Raw genomic sequence first — 18,577 nt, forward strand, 5'->3', positions numbered from 1 at the left:
AAATACAAAATTCTATAAATTCCTGGTACAGTTGACAAGATCTCTGGATTAAGAAAAAAGAAAAAAAAAAACAAGACCTTAAATTCCCTTATCTCTCAATGTTTCAGTTTTCTCATCTATAAAATAAAGATAACAGAAGATTAATTTCTAAGGAATCCTTCCCTTTCTGCATTTCTGATTCTTCAGTAAGGTTAGGTTCTAGCAAAAGGTAACCTAAACAGTTGTAGCCTCAGGCAAAATAAAAACAAAGGAACAACCATAATAACAACAACAACAAACAAATAAATACAAAAAAAAAACCACACACACAAAGAAATCAGGGCTTCTGAATCATCAAAAGAGCTGTCAGCAAAATCAGTTCACTGGAGTAGTACTTGACTTTTCACCCAAAGAGCTTTATTCAGAATAGGTTTTTACTTTAGAACAATGTAATTTATTTACCTACAATTATTGTTTTGTTTGGTTTTGTTTTACTGCTGGAGTCTTGCTCTGTAAGCCAGGCTGGAGTGCAATAGTGGGATCTCAGCTCACTGCAACCTCTGCCTCTCAGGTTCAAGTGATTCTCCTGCCTCGGCCTCCCAAATAGCTGAGATTACAGGCACGCACCACCACAGCTGGCTAATTTTTGTATTTTTAGTAGAGATGAGGTTTCACTATGTTGGCCAGGCTGGTTTCAAATTCCTAGACTCAAGTGATCTACCCACCTTGGCCTCCCAAAGTGCTAGAATTCTACAAACTGATTAAACAACAAACCAAGGCTCAAGTGAGAACTCACACAACTGTAAGGTCTTTTAAGCTGACTGATGGTGGCATGGAAGCCATGTTAACCTCTGTGACCTGCAGGGACACTCCAGATGAGTTCCTAGAAAATCTAAAGTAACTGGAAGACCATGAAAAGAGGAAGAAATGATCAACCTCTGCAGTGCCTATTTGACTTTGAGACATTCTCTATTGTTCCTTATTCCCACCCTAATTGATAAGGTCATCTTGGACTTTGTAACCAACCTTGGTAAACCTCCTAACTCCACCCCCTAAGACCCCTCCCACCTTGCAAATCTATGACCTGCTCCCAGCTTGCAAAAACGGCCATAAATTGTAACTTTCCACTGCCCATCCCAAACCCATAAAACCAACTCCTAACCCACTGCCCTTCACTGATGCCCCTTTCAGCCTCAGCCCACCTGCAGCTGGGTGAATAAACAGCCATGTTGCTCACACAAAGCCTGTTTGTGGGGGGTCTCTTCATTCAGCACATGGGTTTTAACAACAAAGGACAGATATAACACAATGTATTATAAACCAAAGCCATAACAGACAATAACAACCACAAATCAGGAAAACATTAGAAAATGGTCATTTCTACTCTATTTGCAGTGTTAAAAGACTTTTGGAAAGAATCAAAAGTAAAAAAAAATTGATAATTTAAAAAAAGATAATGAGAAAATTCACCACATAGTATAGTGCATTCCTCAAAATTACCATGTAGAATTATGTGTAAGACATAACTGAAACTATGTCTGCCTTTAAAGTTATCTATTCTATCCACATTTTAATGCATCATTTATTTTGTCCTTCCTTTTTTGAGATGGAGTCTTACTCTGCTGCCAGGCTGGAATACAGTGGCGCAATCTTGGCTCACTGCAACCTCTGCCTTCCGGGTTCAAGCAAATCTCCTGCCTCAGCCTCCCAAGTAGCTGAGACTACAGGCGCATGCCACCACACCCAGCTAACTTTTGTATTTTCAGTGAGGTCTCACCATGTTGGCCTCGATGGTCTCAATCTCTTGACCTCGTGAGCCACCCACCTCAGCCTCCCAAAGTCCTGGGATTACAGGTGTGGGCCACCATGCCCAGTCTGTTTTGTTCCTTCCTAAAACATCCCTCTTTGCCATGAAAACAAAGTACTTCCCAGATAAAGAATAACACATGCTAAGGAAAAACCTGTGTCAGAAATTAAAGTAAATAATAAAAATAAAGAAATTAAGGCAAAGAATAAGGAAGAGAGCAATTAAATATAAGTACATAATTCTCAAAAATGCAACAGAAAATTGACCACTACTAATGGTGTTTTTCCATTTTAACAGATACAGAAGTGTCCAATTTCAGAGAACAATTAAGATGGCTCATGACTATAATCCCAGTACTTTGGGAGGCCAAGGTGGGAGGATCACTTGAGCCTAGGAGTTCAAGACCAGCTTGGGCAACAGAGTGAGACCCTACTGCTACAAAAAAAAAAAAAAATTAGCAGGGCATGATGGCACGTGCCTATAGTCCTAGCTATAGGCAAAGGGTGGAAGGCTAGGGTGGGAGGACTGCTTGAGCAGAGGTGGTCAAGGCTGCAGTAAACGGTGATTGTGCCACTGCATTCCAGCCTGGGTAACAGAGTGAGACCCTGCCTTATAAAAAAAAAAGGGCAATTAACAAAAACCTTTAATATACTATTACTTCTTTAAAAATTAGTATGTGTTTATATATACATACTGCCTCCATGCTTTTCTCAGGGTTCATTAAAAAATCCAGTTCAAACTTGCTTCAACAAATGGGGAATTACTTAGCTGATAATGGCTAAACTACTCAAAGACTGGGGCAAAGCTCATCTCAGTGTAGAGAGAATCCAGAGACCAGAATACCATGATGACTTGTGGTTGTCTCTTTATCCTATTCATGATGTCTGGGGCTATCCCATTTCCTCATTCTTTCCACAACTTTCTCCAATATGGTAACACATCTAGAAATAGCTCCAGCCTTTCATCCTTGTTAACTCCTTCATGAAAGAAGCAACAGTCTTTTCTACCAGCTCTAATTTTTGAAAAGTTTATGGAAGGACAGCTTGGATCACTGCGCATACCTGGACTGATCACTATTGCCAAGGGGATGAAAACGCATTTCTGGCCTTGCCTTAAGCACATACCCACCAGTTTGGTCAGATCAAAGGAAGAATATCAGCAGCAAAAACAGGGTCATTAGAGATATTCTTGAGTAATGAAAGACACTCTAATTTGGCATCTATTACATTCCAAGTATAAGATAATTACTATTATTATTTTTAAGAGTGATACGGTCATCCTTCAGTAACTGTGCAGGATTAGTGCCAGGACCACTTGTATCTACAAGTCCCTTATATAAGATGGTATAGTATCTGCATATCAACCTATGCACATCCTTTCATATACTTTATATCATCTCCAGATTATTTATAAAACCTAATACAATATAACTGTTCTGTAAACAGTTGTTATACTATATTGTTTAGGGAATAATGGCAAGGAAAAAAACAGTCTGTACATGCTCAGTACACTCATAACCATCCATTTTTTAAAAATACTTTTAAGCCAGGTATGGTAGCTCACACCTGTAATCCCAGCACTTCGAGCCAAGGAGTTCAAGATCAGCCTGGGGAATATACCAAGATGCCATCTTTACAAAAAAAATTAAAAAATTAACTGGGTGTGGTGATGCATCCTCTAGTCCCAGCTACTAGGGAGGCTGATGTGGGAAGATCACTTGAGCCCCAAATTCTAGATTACAGTGAAATATGCTCACACCACTGTACTCTAGTTTGGTACACAGAGCAAAGGCCCTGTCTCTAAAAATAAATAAATAAATAAAATTTTTAAAATATAATTTTTGATCCACAGTTGACTGTACTTCACATTTATTGACAATTTATAAACTACTTAAACACTTATTTTTATTTTTTAGAGATGGGGGTCTTGTTATGCTGCCCATGGTGGACTCAAAATGTTAGACTCAAGCAATCCTTCTGCCTCAGCTTTGTGAGTAGCTGGCACTAAGGTGTGCATCATCAGATCTGGCAAAAAATTTTTCAGAAATCATATTTAGGTAGGAGCAAGATGGCCAAATACAAACCTCTAGTAATCATGACCCCAGAAGGAACAACAAATTGAACTATCCACACAAGAAAGCAACTCCGTAAGAACCAAAAATCAGGTGAGTAAACATAGTCAGTGCCTTGTTTTAAACTCTTATCAAGGAAAGATGCTGAAAAGGGTAGGAAAGACAGTCTTGAATTTTAACACCACCCGTCTCACATTTCCCACAGCAGCCATGTGGCGTGGACACAGTATATCAATGTGCTTAGGAGACAGAGTATAGTGATTGTGAGACTTTGCACTGAAACTCAATGCTGCCCTGTCACAGTGGAAAGCAATATAGGGCAGAATTCAGCTGGTGCCCATGGAGGGAACATTTAGACCAGCTCTAGGCAAAGGGGTATCAACCAGCCCAGTAGTCAGAAACTGCATTCCAGCTAGCCTACCACCACAGGTTAAAGCCTTTTGGGGTCCTAAATAAACTTGAAAGGCAATCTAGGCCACAAGGACTGCAATTTTTAGGCAAGTGCTGGTACTGTGCTGGGCTGAGTGCCAGTGGACTTGGTGTGCATGCATCCCAGTGACATACCAGCTGGGGCAGCCAACAGAATGCTTGTACTACTCTTTCCCCAACCCCAGGCAGCACAGCTCACAGCTCTAAGAGAGACTCCATCTTTCCATTTGGGGAGAGGAGAGTGAAGACTAAAGAGGATAAGAAGATTCTGTCTTGGAACTTGGATAGCAGGTTAACCATAACAGAATAAGGCACCAGGCAGAGTCCTGAAGTGCCCATTCCAGACTCTCGGACAATACTTCTAGATAGCCTGGGACAGAAATGAACCCACGGCCTTGAAGGAAAGGATATAGTCCTGTCATGAGTCATCACCTGCTGACTATAGAACCCTTGGGTCTTGAGTACACATAAGCAGTAGCCAGGCAATACTCGCTGAAGGCCTTGGGTGAGACCCAGGGTCCTGCTGGCTTTGGGTGTGACCCAGCACATTCTCAGCTGTGGTGACTCCAACGAGTGATTCCTTCTGCTTAAGGAAGAGAAAGGAAAGAGTAAGGAGGACTTCGTCTTGCAACTTGGGCACCAGCGTGGCCACAGTGGGGTAAAACACGAGGCAGGCTCCTGGGGTCCTTGATTCCAGGGCTTGGGTCCTGGTCAGCATTTTTGGACCCAGGATGGGCCAAAGCAAAGCCTGCTGCCCTGAAGAAAGAGAACAGGCCTGGCAGCACTCACCAAACACTGAATGAAGAGCCCTTGGTCTATTAGTGAACACTGGCAGTAGCCAGGCAGTACTTGCTGTGGGCCTGAGGTGGCGGTAGCCACCGGGAGCCACAGAAAACTCCTACGTGAGCAAAGGAGAAGGAAGAGTGCAAAGAATTTTGTCTTGTGATTTGGGTGCTAATGCAACTGCAGCAGAATAGAGCATAAAGTCAATTTCTAAGATTTGTGACTCCAGGCTCTGGCTCCTGGGTGGCATTTCTGTACCTGCCCTGGGCTGGGCAAAGGGGGGGAGGGCGGGGAGTGGGGCAGGGGAGCATGATGCTCTGAAGCGAAGGAAACAAGCCTGGCTAGATTCACTACCTGCTGACTGAAGAGCTCTTGGGCCTTGAGTGAACGTTAGCGACAGCCCAGATAGTGGCCATTGTAGGCCTTGGGCGAGACCCAGTGCCATACTGGCTCCAGGTCTAACCTGCAGAGTCCTAGTAGTGATAGCCAAGGGAGTGCTTACATCACCCTTCCCCCAGCTCCAGGCAGCTCAGCAGAGACTCCATTTGTTTGGTGAAAAGTTAGGGAAAAGAAGAGACTACGCCTGATAGTCCAGGGAGGTTTCCCAGTTCTTAAGACAATCAAAGCAGTACCTGCGCAAGTCTCCAAGAGTCACAGCATTACTGAGCTTGGGTTGCCCCTAATACAGATATGGCTGCAGTGACCAAAGATTTAGATCACAAAACTAAATTTCCTTTGAATTCTTGGAAAGCCTTACCAAGAAGAACAGGTACAAACAAGCCCAGACTGCAAAGAATACAATACCTAACTCTTACCCAACATCAATGAACATCCACAAACATCAAGACCATCCAGAAAAACATGACCTCACCAAACGAACTAAATAAGGCACCAGTGACCAATTCCAGAGTGACAACAATATGTGACCATTAAGACAAATAACTCAAAACAGCTATTTTGAGGAAGCTCAATGAAATTCAAGATAAAAGAGAGAAGGAACACAGAATCCTATTAGAAAAATATAACAATGAGATTAAAATAATTTAAAAAAGTAAATCAAATTCTAGGGCTTCAAGATATACTGGTTGACTTTAGAAAAGAGAAAAAAAGAAAGGGGAAAAAAAATCTGGGGCTGTGCAGCCAGGCACAGTGACTCACACCTGTAATCCTAACACTTTGGGAGGCTGAGGTAGGTGTATTGCTTGATCTCACAAGTTTGAGACCAGCTGGGGCAACATGTTGAAACCCTGTCTCTACTAAAATACAAAAAATTAGCCAGGCATGGTAGTGTGTACCTGTAGTCCCAGCTACTCAGAAGGCTGAGGCATGAGAAATGCCTGAAGCCAGGAGGCAGAGGTGGCAGTAAGCTGAGATCACTCCACTGTACTCCAGCCTGGGCAACAGAGCAAGACTCTGCCTCAAAAAAAAAAAAAATTCTGGAGCTGAAAAATTCAACAGACATAGTCTGTCAGCAGAAAACTGATCAAGCAGAAGAAAGAATTAGTGAGTGTGCAACTTGAAAATATAGTCAGAAGAGACAAAATAAAAAGAATTTAGAAGAATGAAAAATGGCTATAAGATCCAGAAAATAGCTTCAAAAAGGCAAATCTAAGAGTTATTGACTTTAAAAAGGAGGCAGAAAGAGAGACTGGGGTGAAAAGTTTATTCAAAGAGATGATAACAACCTAGAGAAAGATATCAATATTCAAGTACAAGAAGGTCATAGAAGACCAAGCAGATTTAACCCAAAGAATATCTCAAGGCATTTAATAATCAAACTCCTGAAGGTCAAAGATAAAGAAAGGAGCCTAAAACTAGCAAAAGAAAAGAAACAAATAACATACAGTGGAGCTCCAATACATCTGGCAGCAGACTTCTCAATTGAAACCTTGTGGGCCAGGAGAAAGTGGCAAGACATATTTAAAGTGATGAAGGGAAAAAAACTTGCATCCTATAATAGTATATCTAGGAAAAATATCCTTTAAACATGAAGGAGAAATACTTTCCCAGAAAAACAAAAGGTGAGAGATTTCATCAACACCAGACCTGTCCTTCAAGAAATGCTAAAGGGAGTTCTTCAATCCGAAAGAAAAAGACATTAAAAAAGCAAAAAGAAATCATCTGAAGGTACAAAACTCACTGGTAATAATTAAGTACACAGACAAACACAGAATACTGTAACACTGGAGTTGTGATGTATAAACCATTCATATATTGAGTAGAAAGCCTAAAAGCTGAACCTATTAATAATAACTACAACTACTTTTCAAGATAAAGACAGTATAAAAAGATATAGCAATCTAGCAAAGCAGGACACTATTCAACCCCAGGTAATACAGAGAACACCACAAAGGTATTCCTCAAGAAGAGCAACCCCAAGGCACATAATCGTTAGATTCACCAGGGTTGAAACGAAGGAGAAAATACTAAGGGCAGCCAGAGAGAAAGGTCAGGTTACCCACAAAGGGAAGCCTATTAGACTTACAGCAGATCTCTCAGCGGAAACCCTACAAGCCAGAAGAGAGTGGGAGCCAATATTCAACATCCTTAAAGAACAAAACTTTCAGCCCAGAATTTCATATCCTGCCAAACTAAGCTTCACAACTGAAGGAAAAATAAAATCTTCTGTGAACAAGCAAGTACTCAGAGATTTTATTACCACCAGGCCTGCTTTACAAGAACTTCTGAAAGAAGCATTATACATAGAAAGGAACAACCAGTATTAGCCTTTCTAAAAATATACCAAAAAGTAAAGAGCATCAACATAAAGAAGAATTTACATCAACGAATGGATAAAACAGCCAGTTAACATCAAATGGCAGTAACCTGAATTTAAATCGACTAAATCCCGCAATCAAAAGATACAGCCAAAACCTAACGGTATGCTACATCCAGACCCATTTTATATACAAAGATACACAAAGACTCAAAACAAAGGGTTGGAGAAAAATTTACCAACCAAATGGAGAGCAAAAATAAATAAATAAACAAAAAACAGGAGTTGCAATTCTCGCATTTGATAAAATAGATTTCAAAGCAACAAAGATACGGTGGTAAAAGGATCAATGCAACAATGAGCTAACGACCTTAACACCCAGATACATAAGACCCATAAAGAGATTTAGACTCAACGAGACAGAAAATTAATAAGGATATCCAGGACTTGAACACAGATCCAGAACAAGTAAACTTAATAAATATTTATAGAGCTCTCCACTTTAAACACACAAAATATACAGTCTCCACTTTAAATATACAAAATATTGATCGGCCATTATTAATACCCATTTTTAGAATAAAGCAATATTCCTGTTCTCTCTCCCTCTTTTTCTTCTTCTTTCTTCCTCTCCTTCTCTCCTTTTTTTTCGTTCAAAAAAAAAAGAAGAAGATCTTAAAATTTTACAGACTAACAAATTATTTGAAGACAATAAAATTTGAAGGATTTTATTAAGGAAAGGAAAAACAGGATGTGACCTCACTTTTGCATACATATAAAAACTTTTGCTCTCTTATTATTTGCTTATTGTTGGCTCTTTTCTCCTTCGTGTCCTTATCTCCCCCTTAAAAAAATATATATATAAATAGAAACAACAAAAAGTTAAAATGCAAGGGGTATAAAGTGAAAGCACAAAGTATTAGTTTTCTCTTTGCTTGTTCATTTTTGCAGTCAGTATTAAGTTGTCATCAGTTTAAAATAATGGGTTGTGAGATGATACTTGCAAGCCTCATGGTAACCTCAAATCAAAAAACCTACAACAGATATACAAAAAATAGAAAGCAAGAAATTACACCACCAGAGAAAATCACCTTCACAAAAAAGGAATATAGGAAGGAAAGAAGGAAGGAGAAGACCAGAATAAAAAATAACAAAAGGCAGAAGTCCTTACTTATCAATAAGACCACTGATTATCAAAAGACCAAGAGTGGCAAAATGAATTTTTAAAAAGACCCAATAATCTGATGCCTATAAGAAACACACTTTGGCCAGGTGTGGTGGCTCATGCTTGCAGTCCCAGCACTTTGGGAGGAATGAGGCAGGAGGATCACTTAAGTCTAGGAGTTCGAAATCAGCCTGGACAACAAAGACACTGTCTCTACAAAGAATCTAAAATTTAGCCCAGCATGGTGACACACACCAATGGTCTCAGCTACACAGGAAGCTGAGGCAGGAAGACTGTTTGAACTCAGGAAGTCAAGGCTGTGCTGAACTGTGATCATGCAACTGCACTCCAGCCTGAGGGACAGAGGGAGACCCTGTCTGAAAGAAGAAAAGAAGGAAAGGAGGGAGGGAAGGGAAGAAAAGAAACACATATCTAAAGACACACTCAAAGGAAGAAAAGAAAAGAAACACCTCATCTATAAAGACACACACAGACTGAAAATAAAGGAATGGAAAAAGACACTCCATGCCAATGGAAACCAAAAGAACATGAGTAGCTATCCTTATATCCAACAAAATAAACTGCAAGCCTAGGCCACAGAGTGAGAACCTATCTCAAATAAATAAATAAATCAGAAAGAAAAGTGATCTGTTTTCTTCCCAAAATGTGAGGGCATCAGGGAGAAAAAAACCAAAACGGGGATCCTTGTTGTGTTTCAGATCTTAGGAGAAAGTCTTTTGGCTTTTCCCTAATCAGTTTGATAGCAGCATTGCATCTGTCATATATGGCTTTTATCGTGTTGAGGTATGTTCTTTCTATACCCAGTTTTTTTAGTGTTTTTATCATGAAAGGATGTTGATAGATTTTTGTCCTTTATTTTTGTTGATATGATGTAACACATTGATTGATTTGCATATGTTGAACCATCATGCATCCAGGAATAAATCCCATTTAGTCATGATGAATGATCTTTTTAATGTGTTGTTGAATTTGGTTTGCTAGTATTGTGTTGAGGATTTTTGTGGTTATCAGGAATACTGGCCTGTAGTTTTCCTTTTTTGGTGTGTCTTTGTGTGGTTTTGATATCAGAGTATATACCAGCCTTGTAAAATGAGCTTGGAAGTATTCCCTCTTCCTCTACTTTTCAGAATAGTTTGAGAAGGATTGGTATTTCTTTTTTTTTTTTTTTTTAACGACATTTTAGGTTTTGGGGCACATGTGCACTCCAGCCTGGGCGACAGAGTGAGACTCCATCTCAAAAAAAAAAAAAAAAAAAGGTAATGACCAATATTTGTATCATACAGTTCTTCCTCAGCCTTATATGCTAAATTCAATATTTTACTATCTCTATACAATGTTGCTAGTGCTTTTCTTCCCTTTTAAATTTGGGGAGTTTTTCTAGGCCACTCTTCTCTTATGTATTTATCTAGTGAAAATAGAACCTCATTCTCTCATAATTTTGTCTGCACAGTCACAATGGAATCTTAAGGGTCATTATATTGTTTAAAGGAATACTTAGTGTGTCAGTTACCTTTGAATACATATAACTTCAGGTCCCTATCTCAAATAACTTCCAAAAGATAAGTAACTCCATTCCCCCTCCTTGAAAATGAGAAACTAGAAATATGAGAGCAGAGAATTGTGCTGCAAAACACATTCAATATCTCATTATTAACTAAAAACTATTCTGGTCTCTCCCCTGTTGTCATTCTTGTTGCACTAACAGTTCCTCCAAGTTAATAACTGAAAATTACTTTCGACCAATGGGAACTTTGAAATTATTCATGACTATGATGGCTATAACAGTATAAAATGAAGTTTAAAATTGGATATTAAAGAACTTTTAAAACCTCAAAGTAAACCATACAGAGAATAAATTATTTAGGCCAGGTGCAGTGACTCACACCTGTAATCCCAGGACTTTGGGAGGCCCAGGTGGGCGCATCGCTTAAGGATTTCAAGATCAGCATAGCCAACACTGTGAAACCCCATCACTACTAAAAATACAAAAATTAGCTGGGCGTAGTAGCACACACGTGTAATCCCAGCTACTCAGGAGGCTGAGGCAGGAGAACTGCTTGAAGCCAGGAGGCAGAGGTTGCTGTGAGCCAAGATTGCACCACTGACTCCAGCCAGGGCCACAGAGTAAACCTTCATCTCAAAAAATAATAATAATAATAATAATAGTAATAATTTATTTTAAAATGCTTCATATTTAAGTAGAATTTCTATATACATTTATAATAATTTAAAAGTTTGTTTTCATTTTCTCCTGGAAATTCCGTATCTGATATTAGAGCTCATGTTCAAAAGAATCTACGAATCAAGTAATGGCTTTTGGCCACTCGGTATTCATATCATAAATATAAAAACGTCACAATTTTCTAGTGGAGAAAGGTGACTCTAAAGTGAGTTACGGCTGGACATGGTAGCTCAGACCTGTAATCCCAGCACTTTGGGAGTCCAAGGCAAGAGGCTTGCTTGAGGCTAGGAGTTTGAGACCAGCCTGGGAAACGTGGTGAAACCCTGTTTCATAAAATACAAAAATTAGGTGAGTGTGGTGTCACATGTTATATAGTTCCAGCTACTTGGGGGGCTGAGGCGGGAGGATCTTTAGAGCCCAGGAGGTTGAGGCTGCATTGAGCCAGGTTCACACCACTGCACTTCAGCCTGGGCAACAAAGTGAGACTCTCCCTCAAAAAAAAAAAAAAGAAGAGAGTTACTACCAAACAAAAATTCAAGAAAATGAAGATAAATGTTTTTGGTTTTTATTTACAAGGATATCACTCAGTATAAGCTAGATCAAAGGACACTACAATATTAAAACTTCAAAAATCATATAATCCAGGACTTCTTAACCTGGGTTTTAAGACAGATGTGATATTTTCTGTGTATGTACATTGTATACATTTTTCTCAAAATATAATCCTTAGCTTTCAACACAATTTCAAAGGGGTCCATGATTGAAAAGAGGCTGAGAACCACTGGCTAGTCAATGTAGAGAAGTGAAAATTGAGGCTCAAAGAAATTAAGTTATTTGCCTATGGCTGAATAATCAGTAAGTACAGCTGCAGTTCTCATGCCCTCATTTCACTGAAGTACAAACGCCTCTAAATTTTTTTTCAATAAGCATATATTTAAGAGAAAGACAAATCTGTATGACCTAAGAAGCCGGTGAGGGAACTTTCAGGCTAATTATAAAAGAAACTACTGCTCTGCGACTGGATTTGACGGTGTCATGTCTCACAGGAAGTTCTCTGCTCCCAGACATGGGTTGCTCGGCTTCCTGCCTCGGAAGCGCAGCAGCAGGCATCGTGGGAAGGTGAAGAGCTTCCCCAAGGATGACCCTTCCAAGCCGGTCCACCTCACAGCCTTCCTGGGATACAAGGCTGGCATGACCCATATCGTGTGGGAGGTCAATAGGCCAGGATCCAAGGTGAACAAGAAGGAGGTGGTGGAGGCTGTGACCATTGTGGAGATGCCACCCGTGGTGGTTGTGGGCATTGTGGGCTACGTGGAAACCCCTCGAGGCCTCCGGACCTTCAAGACTGTCTTTGCCGAACACATCAGCGATGAGTGCAAAAGGCGTTTCTATAAGAACTGGCATAAATCTAAGAAGAAGGCTTTCACCAAGTACTGCAAGAAATGGCAGGATGAGGATGGCAAGAAGCAGCTGGAGAAGGACTTCAGCAGCATGAAGAAATACTGCCAAGTCATCCGCGTCATTGCCCACACCCAGATGCGCCTGCTTCCTCTGCGCCAGAAAAAGGCCCACCTGATGGAGATCCAGGTGAATGGAGGCACCGTGTCCGAGAAGCTGGACTGGGCCCGCGAGAGGCTGGAGCAGCAGGTACCTGTGAACCAAGTGTTTGGGCAGGACGAGATGATTGACGTGATCGGGGTGACCAAGGGCAAAGGCTACAAAGGGGTCACCAGTCGTTGGCACACCAAGAAGCTGCCCCGCAAGACCCACCGAGGCCTGCGCAAGGTGGCCTGTATTGGGGCATGGCATCCTGCCCGTGTGGCCTTCTCTGTGGCACGTGCTGGGCAGAAAGGCTACCATCACCACACTGAGATCAACAAGAAGATCTATAAAGATCGGCCAGGGCTACCTTATCAAGGACGGCAAGCTGATCAAGAACAATGCCTCCACCGACTATGACCTGTCTGACAAGAGCATCAACCCTCCTGGGTGGCTATGTCCACTATGGTGAAGTGACCAATGACTTTGTCATGCTGAAAGGCTGTGTGGTGGGAACCAAGAAGCGAGTGCTCACCCTCCGCAAGTCCTTGCTGGTGCAGACCAAGCGGTGGGCTCTGGAGAAGATTGACCTTAAGTTCATTGACAACACCTCTAAGTTTGGCCATGGCCGCTTCCAGACCATGGAGGAGAAGAAAGCATTCATGGGACCACTCAAGAAAGACCGAATTGCAAAGGAAGAAGGAGCTTAATGCCAGGAACACATTTTGCAGCTGGTGGGGTCTCAATAAAAGTTACTTTCCACTGAAAAAAAAAAAAAAAACTACTAAGATGGCAGCCGGAAGGCATGACTTCAGAACAATCTATTCAGTATGGACTAAATGAACAGAGTTCTAGAAGGGTCAGTTCCAAGAAAGAAAAAAAGGAAGAGAGAATACCTGAATATTATTCACTGCAACGAAAGAAGTTTTACAATTTCATCAGAGACTTAGAAAAAGAATTCAAAAAACCAAGCAAAAGGAAAAAAAAACTTACACAGATTGGAAATAGTATAACAGCACATCTTTAAATGATACATACACAACATTATAATGTAAACATGAAATACTGATTTAACCAAAATTTGGAGTCAATGGAACAACAGAAGGAAGAAACTCAGGAGAATCTTATAAAAAAAGCTAAATCCTAATCATATAGTCAGGTGTCAACAAGTAACATCTACAATGAAATGACCAAGAAAAAAACAAGGCAGGCACGTTTCAAAACATGAACATCATTTCAAAAAATGGTGTTATTCAACAAAGGGTGTCTTAGAGCACAGGTCAGCAAACCAAAGCCTACATGGCAAATCTAGATAGACCCCTGTCTGTTTTTGTAAATTAAGTTTTCCTGGAACACAGCCATGCTCATTAATTTTACATATTGTCTATGGCTGCTTTTGTGCTACAATGGCAAGGCAAGGTTGAGTAGTTGCAGCGGAGACCTATGACTCAAAATCTAAATTATTTACTATCTGGCCCTTTAAAGAAAAAGCCAATCCAATCCTAGTTTAGAACACTGTATGATATTTTGTATCTCCTACCGACAAATACCAGTATTCCACTAAAAGTCATTAGGATGAAGAGTGGTAGAATTTTGGTTTCACAACCACTGAGCTATAAAGATTTTTAAATGATTGCCTCTGGGGGAGCAAAACGCAAAGATTAGGGAAGGATAGGGATGGATAGTATGGGCTGCTTTTTTTTTTTTAACAATAATCCTTGAAACACTAACTTTCAAAGTATTCACATGCATTTCTTCAAGAAAACTGAATTTAAAAGCAAAAGGAAAAAAAAAAACAGAGCAAATCAAATCCAGTTAATGGTTCTAGCAACTCCCTAATATATGTGATAAGCCTGGGTAACATGGCGAAATCCCATCTCTACTAAAAATACAAGAACTAGTTGAGCATAGTGGCATATGCCTGTAGTCCCAGCTACTTGGGAGGCTGAGGTGGGAGGATCACTTGAAACCAGGAGGTCAAGGCTGCAGTGAGCTGTAGTTGTGTCACTGCACTCCAGCCTGGATGACAGAATGAGACCCTATCTCAAAAATAAAATACAAATAAAATAGAATAAATAAATATAAATAAAATAGAATAGATTTGCTAATATATTTTATGACATTTCTTATGGTTGCTCTGGAGAATATTTCTTATGGTTGCTCTTATGGCAGCATGTGCCACTGCCAGGTAAATGACCCTTGGATAAGAGAGGTGTTATAGGGCCAACTGAATGTGAGTATAATATTTCAAATCCTCTGATTCCAAGAAAGGTCAGTCAACCTAGTGTGTTCTGTAAATGATCTTCAATAAAGTTTAAAATGTTTAACATAAAAAGCCAAACAGAGAAAATGTTTACTACTCCCATAGGTAGAAATTAGGAAAGAGAAAAACTTTCAAAGATATAGACATGAAAATTTTTTAAGTTTTTTTTGTTTTGTTTTCCTCAATTTACAATTTCATTTAACTCTTCCGTTAAGCAGACTGATTTTTAACTTGATTGGAAGTTTAAAAGTAAAGGAGACATTAACAAAAAAACACAAAAGTCAATTAAACAACTAAGGTACCTTATATGAAACAAGTAATTATACACCTGTGTATAATTCTGTGGCATGTTCTACTCAGAAAAAAATAACACATCTAAAGACAGACCATAATCCCATGCCAGCTACTAAGGAAGGTTTAGGTAGGAGGATCACATGAGCCCAAGAGGTCAAGGCTGCAGTGAGCCATGAGTGTGGAACTGCACTGAAGCCTGGGCCAGAGACTCTGTCTCAAAAAATAAAAAAGACCATATTCTTAGGTTTGTAAAAGTGTTTTAATTGTCACTTATTTTCAATTAAACAAAACTTAAAAATCGTCTGTTTGGCCAGGTGTGGTGGCTTATGCCTGTAATCCTAGCATTTTGGAAGGCCAAGGAGGGCGGATCACTTGAGGTCAGGAGTTCAAGACCAGCCTGGCCAACATGGCAAAACCCCATCTCTACTAAAAATACAAAAATCAGCCGAACATAGTGGCACGTATCTGTAATCCCAACTACTTGGGAGGGTGAGGCAGGATAATCACCTGAACCCAAAAGGCGGAGGTTACAGTGAGCCAAGATTGCACCACTGCACTCCAACCTGGGCTACAGAGAGAGACTCCATCTCAAAAAAAGAAAAGTTTTAAATATATCATTATATTTCGTTAACACAGACATAAAGAATAAGGTCTCAAACTGTTTTAAAATGTGAAAACAAATATAATTCACTATGCACACAAAAGATCTAAGGTATTACACAAAACAACATAAATTTTAAAGAATATAAACACTCATTAGGAGTAAACCGTTTATTGTATTTTCAAAAAATGTCTATATTCTCTTGGACTTCATAAAAAAATGTTATATTGGTAAAGCTTATTTTGAAATATATAAGATGATACAGCTACTTAAAGTAGATATGACACTCCTAAAACATCAAAATAAACACTTAAATATTTCAGTTTATAAGAGTCCCCAAAACTTTATTTTTCAGCTATCGAATTGTAACTCACAAGAAACAGATTAAAAACTGTTGATATAAGTTATATAACAGCTCTGCTAATCTTTCTTTTAAAAAATGAAAATGTTAATGCTTTCGTAAAATGCTAATTTCATCCACAGTCCTGGAGATTTGGTTTACGTTATAATTAATCTAGCTACTTTGCTATTACAGAATAAAAAGTAGAGAAAAAAATATTTTTAAGCATCTTTCCAATTTATTTATAAATAAAATAAGTACAAGGAAAATAAAAATAATCTTTTTTCCACTCAAAATCCTAAAATCTATAGCATGAAATAAACACGTATTTTTGGAATTAAAACATTTAGAAAGCTAAAAGTTTTGACTATCAACTTACCTTCTTTTGATACCAGACTATAGCATCTGTGACTTTGGACGCCATTTATTCCACTGAAATCACACATTGGTCATTTTAGGCTATGCAAAAGAAAAAAACATACAAATGACTTAAATTCCACCTTCCAAAAGGAGACCGAACAGCATGCAGACATAGCACTCTGGTTAGTTGCAGAGCAAGGGGTGTATGACGAGACTTGTATTACATCCTTCCTCATTACTATTTTAGCAACAGGTCCTCTTAAGTAAACAAAAATCAGTTGCCATAATAAAAGCAAGTTCTATTTGCATGAATAAATAACACTTGAATTTTCTTACAAAATAGGTTTTTTTTAATAAACTTTTAAAATAAATTTCATAATTTCCTAGGTTATACCAGAAATTGTTCATCTACAAATCTAAATACAAGAAACCAGTTCATTCACTCAGTAATGTACTTTCTTTCTCGAATCCAGTGTCAATTACTGTTGTTAAAGGATGGCTTAATAGAGATAACAAAATTTATAATATTTAATTTTCCCTGACACTCAGTAAACACAAAATTGAATTAAAATAATTCAAGAAGCCAAAAATTATTTATATTAAATACTAAGCCAATATTAGAGTTAATATACAGGAATAATTAACATTAAAGACTTCCCACATACTAGTTTGCTAATTGTCATTTAAGTAGTTATGACAATTAATCCTCAAACATCAAAATAAACACTTTGATACTTCAGTTTATAAAATATAGTCCCCAGAAGTTTATTTTACTGAAAAAAAATCAGCTACTGAACTGTAACTTACAAGAAACAGATTAAAACTGTTGATATGTTATATAACTCTGCTAATCTCTTAAAAATAATTAAACTAAGACAAACACCAAAAAACATTTCATAAGCATCTTTTCTGTGTTTGTCTAAAACAGGATTGGTACTAAACTTAATGATTCCTTAAACCTAGAGGTTATTTGAGACTGATTCCTATCAACTCTAGAATACTATTTTAGTCATAAGATGACACTGGCATAGAGGGCACCTCTGATCTAGTGTTAAGGATGAGCCTAAAACAAGTTCAAAAGCAGATACTGGTCCTAGAACTCATTCCAAACCAGGATCATCCAAGGACCCACAGGATGATCTCAGGGAAATCCTGGGGGTAAAGCACCCTGCTGAGCCAATGCTAGCACATACAGATCTGTAACTTAGAAACGCTACTAGTCAAGTTTGCCTCAACAAACAAAGTACCAGAGGTTTTATATACTGTTCTTGAGAGCATGCGTGCTTGTTGAGCATATTAAGATTCAGATATAATAAAAATTATCAGCAAGTTCAAATGTTTAGACGATAAACCTCTAAAATTTAAAGCAGAACTTATTTAATGCCTGTATTTTTGACAGTGTTATAAACCAAATTATTTTTATAAGCTTTCCTAAGAGATTAGTGACTCTAACTGATCAAATTCAAGCAAATTATGTTTTGAAATTCCTGACAAACAGACTAACATAATGGAAAGGAGGATAGAGTCAAAAGGCCTGAATTCAAATATCTGCTCCACTATTATGCAATATTGAAGAAGTCACTTAATTTCTCTTAACCTGTTTCTTTCCCTTATAAACTAGAAATAACTGTACCTACCCATTCTTTATAGGATCTTTGTAACCAATAAATAATATACATAAGATGCTTGCCACATTCCAGTACATAGAGGTTTTTAATTATAATTTTTATCATCAATTTTCATTTAAAAAATTCCCCAATCTAGGAACTATTTATATTTTCTTTTTTAAACATGGCAATTTACAGAGAAATACTTGCAATCAGTTTTTGTTCACAATGAAAATAAAAATAGCTACCCAATTATCATAAGATCACAATGTCAATTCTCAACTACATAAACATGGATTATTTACAGACTTCAAAGTTCACCTCCACTAATTTCTCAGTCAGGTGTGGCTACCTTCATTTCTCTCACCAGGAGTTTTTGAGGAAGCTTTCCCTTACTGACTTAATATCTCTCATTTTTGT

The 18,577-nt window shown here is 38.6% G+C and overlaps 1 protein-coding gene and 1 pseudogene across 7 annotated transcripts in view; one reads left to right on the forward strand and one right to left on the reverse strand.

Annotated features, from left to right (window-relative positions):
• The window catches only part of PHTF2 (putative homeodomain transcription factor 2), a 167,558-nt gene that overhangs the window by 110,342 nt on the left and 38,639 nt on the right, over window positions 1–18,577 (reverse strand). For 5 of the 6 annotated variants that reach the window (XM_078343037.1, XM_035253993.3, XM_035253994.3 and 2 more), the window contains exon 2: window positions 16,570–16,649. The exons of the other annotated variant lie outside the window; for it this stretch is intronic. In XM_078343037.1, coding sequence (XP_078199163.1) covers window positions 16,570–16,614 — 45 coding nt within the window. In that variant the 5' untranslated portion in view covers window positions 16,615–16,649. The remainder of the gene's footprint in view (window positions 1–16,569; window positions 16,650–18,577) is intronic. 6 annotated transcript variants of the gene reach the window in all.
• Window positions 12,163–13,402, forward strand: LOC100395959 (large ribosomal subunit protein uL3 pseudogene; annotated as a pseudogene). The gene has a single exon (XR_008473395.2). The product of XR_008473395.2 is annotated as a large ribosomal subunit protein uL3 pseudogene (transcript).

This window comes from Callithrix jacchus, chromosome 11, assembly GCF_049354715.1.
Source record: "Callithrix jacchus isolate 240 chromosome 11, calJac240_pri, whole genome shotgun sequence".
NCBI classification, from domain to species: Eukaryota; Metazoa; Chordata; class Mammalia; order Primates; family Cebidae; genus Callithrix; species Callithrix jacchus.